The sequence below is a fragment of the Propithecus coquereli genome, unplaced genomic scaffold (genome assembly GCF_000956105.1).
Source record: "Propithecus coquereli isolate 6110/MARCELLA unplaced genomic scaffold, Pcoq_1.0 Scaffold80, whole genome shotgun sequence".
Taxonomy (NCBI): Eukaryota; Metazoa; Chordata; class Mammalia; order Primates; family Indriidae; genus Propithecus; species Propithecus coquereli.
In genome coordinates this window covers 1,936,697-1,940,770 of record NW_012154174.1, presented here as the reverse complement: position 1 = coordinate 1,940,770, position 4,074 = coordinate 1,936,697, and the positions used below count along the sequence as shown (strand labels likewise).

The window sequence follows — 4,074 nt, the reverse complement described above, 5'->3', positions numbered from 1 at the left end:
AAATATTTAGAATATACTTCCTTTTGATTCCATGTTTAATTTTCAAGCATTTCTATTTTTACATAATGCTATGATCAATTTAAAGCAAAAATGCTATCACTCTGTGAGGAGTGATACGAATACACTTATCACAAAACTGCAGATCACGGCCTCATTTAATACTCCATACTAATAGAAAACAACATGTTTTATATGTAAAACTTATAAAACTTTTAAAAAATGAAATGGACTGAAACATTTAAACTGAAGCCAAATAATTAGCAAATGTGAAAAGCGACAAAATAAACATTCTAATAGATTCTTAGAAGAAGAGATTTTAAAGAGAACTTGCAGTTGAGTTTTGCACATGGTAAGAAAGAAGTATTTCAGAAGGTACTAATCCGGCCCAAGTCACTACCGAATGTGCAAATCCTCTCCATGGTACCTGAGCGCTGCCCTCTATGATACTCTCAACACTGCGGTAAGGAAGTCCTGCCCAGCAGGGCAGGCCTCTTTCTGAATGTGAAGATGTTCCCCTTGCCAAGCCAAACCTCGCCGTGGCACCCATCTTTTCACTCCAAGGCAGCAGGGTGACCTAACTGATCTGAGCTGATTTGTCTGGCTGTTGGAAGATTAGTGATCTCGTGATCATACATATGGTCACCCTAATTACAGGGACACGTATGGTACTATTTTCCCAAGACCAGTCCATTATTCTGGTACCTTCTTCTTCTTCTTTTTTTTTTTTTTTATTTCACGTCAGAGGGGTAATGTGCCGTAAGTTGTAATAGGGTTTGAGGGAGGCGCATCTCACGCATGAGCGTGAAAAACCTATCCACGCTTTGGAACTACAAAAGGATCACCTGGTAACTTCTTATCCCCGTATCCACAAAGCTATAGTGGGAACATCCATGTGCGTATAGGATCACGTCCTCCAGCCACAGGGATGGATATTTCACACAAACTAAACCGGTCAGAATACCTTCCCTAAGATTCTTTTCTTAACTGAAGCCAGAAAAATAGAATCCATGCCTCTTAGATGGTAGGAGCCACAGCACCGCGAGACTCAGGAGCCATGCAAAGACCACGTTTCTCACCGTGTGCAGCGAGCCCGGCCACAGTGAGAGAGACTGAGACTGACCATCAGAGGGCAGCAGAGGCGAGAGCCTGGTAGCATCTGATTCTCTTGCTCGCAAAGGTCTGGAAGGCCCAATTGTACCAGAGTCCTTCACAGCGTACGTGTTAAACCCTTTCTTCAAATCAGGATCCTTCAAGTGAGTTTCCTTTTGCAAGTGATAGTTTAAGTTGTGTGTCGGCAGCCACAAGAAGGCCAAGGCAAAAGACATGCACAGACTAATCTCTGAGCAATGGGTGAAGCAGGGGCACTTGGGGGAGGGGGGGGGGATGATAAGCCAGTAGGAATGTGGAATCATTCAAGTCTGTGACTCTGGTCATACAGGCTGATGATGCCTGGAGATAATGAAATAACATGAATGCAACACCCTGGAGCCGCAAAGCAGAGACTGACCCTTCCTACAGACTTCTAAGCATTCAAATACAGCTATCAGGTCATCTAAAAAAAAATACTTTAAATTCCCTTATTTCGATCATTGTCTTCTTGATATGTCCCTGTTTTTCCTCTCCTTTTTTCAACTTAGATCACTGAATTGTTTTAATTTTTATGAATACATAGTTGTGCATATTTATGGGGTGCATGTGATATTTTGATACAAGCATACTACGTATATCAAGTCAGGGTAACTGAGATATCCAGCACCTTAAACATTTATCATTTCTTTGTGAATCTTAATGAAAGAGAAAGAGGATTCTTAAATGTGTGTGTTCATATGTGCATATCCATATGCTCCTACTACACTCAGACTAAGAAAACATCAGCATCTGTACTTTTCAAAACTACGTACAGGGCTTTCAATTTATCCTTGAAAATCTTTTTGTTAAATTTAATTCACCCTTCACACTTTTTTAAATTGCTTTAAATAATGATGCTGTCATCTAAGCATTAATAAACACATTGAACATATTCTATAAAACCTGCTTGTTTTTAATTTTAATTTTCTTTTTTCAATTTAATGAAATAAATAATGGAAGCAACATTTGAGTAAGAGATAGTGGCTATAAACTCAGTCAACCAGATGTTTGGTCTATATGACATATACTTTTTGGATACCAGGGAATACTGGTCAAACTAGAGCCTTGACATTATACAGACACGATCGATGAAGATGGACTTTGTAGAAATAAGTTACTGCATAGTTTATTTTAATGAAAGGCATGAAAAAGCCATCTAAAAACATACTTTAAAATGTAAATTATTGTTAATACATCTAACATGAAGAGATGTACTATTGTCTCAGAGATCAGAATATCTTCAGTATTACAAAGAACTTAAACTTCAACACCAGCTACCATAATTAGGAACAGCTAACTTTTGACTAAAATGTTGAGGGTATCACTATTAGAGAACTCTACTGCTAACAAAGAAGTTTCACATCATGACATCATCACAGCAATGAGATATAGTTAATAACATTATCCTGCTATCCCTATTTTTGAAACAGGTAAACCAAGAATGAAAAAGATTACGAAGAATCTGCTTAAGGTACACAGCTAATGTGAGACAGGTCTTTATATTATGAAGTCCGTGATCTTTCTGTTATAACAGCTGGAAGAAACAGGTTGAGGATTCTAAGTTTTAAATAAAATAGACATTTATAAAACTTCAAATTACCTTCTCTAATTGTTCTTGAGCTCTCTGTAGTTCTTCTATTCTCTGTCTCTCTTTTTCTTGCATTTCCAACTCCAGTTGGAATGCCAGCTGTTGCTGAATATTCAGAAATACGTGTCATATTATAGTCAAATTAATTGCAAGATAATTAAGTTTATAACCACCTAATTTCAGAAACTTACAAAAATAAATGATCACAGCCACCTAATACTATAGGTTTCTCCAAATGCTTCCTGAAGCATAAAATTTTAAAAAGGAAGCTTCCTTAATTGCTAATTGTAGAAAGAGTAATTTATACAAAACCAAGTCATTTTTCTCTGTTCTTCTTGAAGTTAAAAATGAGATTACAGTAGTTTTCTCAGACAAAATCTCTTTAAGCATAGATGGGTCTTCATCTACCCAAACCTTGGCTGTAGAACAGTGGGTCAGAAAATCTTAAGAATATTATCTGAAATCATGGATAACCAACAATGTATTTGGTCCCAACTCCATATATATGTCACACTGGTAGGGATCAGCAATAAAGTCTGTTTTTGTATAGCCTATGAGCTAAGAATGTTTTTTATATTTTTAACTGGTTGGAAAAAATCAAAAGAATAATGTTTCATGACCTATAAAAATAATATGAAATTCAAATTTCAGTGTCCTTAAAGTTTTATTGAGACAAAGCCATGCTCATGTGCTTATGTATTGTCTATTGTCTATTTCTGCTTCTGCACTACAACAGCAGAGTGGAGTAGTTGCAACAGAGACCATACATGGCGCTGTCATGTCTTTGCCCTGCTGCTCAGCACACTACAAATCGGTGACATCATTACACCAATGTTTGGGGTGCTACAGTATCATTATATCGTGACATTTAAAAAATTATATTTATCATATCGAAACAAGAGGTGAACTTTGAATGTCCCACTTTTAAAGCAAAATGGAGTGCAGATTATTTTGTTATCAAATTAAATGGCAAAATATGGCTTTTACTATACAATGACACTGTGCTAAAAGAATACAATAAGCATCAGCATTACCAGACTAAGCATTCATTACAATATTTCCAACTCTCATGAAAGCAAAGGTGAGAAAAATTAGAAAATTTAGAACAGAATTATCACAGAAGAATCTCTTCACAATAATTAAAAATGAAAATAAGGCTGCAACAAAAGTAAGCTTCCAAGTAGCTGATGTGTTATCCAAGCAAGGAAAGACATTTATCAATGGTGAGTTAATTAAAACATGTTTGATTTCAGTGGCTCCCGCCCCAAAAAAATGTGTCCAGAAAAAAACAAGCTTGTTTAAGATTTTAGCCTTTTGGTGAGAACAGTTGTTCAAAGAGTTGACATTGGGAACAACAT

The 4,074-nt window shown here is 36.4% G+C and overlaps 1 protein-coding gene across 1 annotated transcript in view; it reads right to left on the bottom strand.

Moving 5' to 3' along the window:
• DYDC1 (DPY30 domain containing 1) overlaps positions 1-4,074 on the bottom strand; it is a 31,647-nt gene that overhangs the window by 15,055 nt on the left and 12,518 nt on the right. Inside the window, exon 3 of the mRNA XM_012663220.1 lies at positions 2,729-2,821. Within this exon, the coding sequence (XP_012518674.1) occupies positions 2,729-2,821 (93 nt within the window). The remainder of the gene's footprint in view (positions 1-2,728; positions 2,822-4,074) is intronic.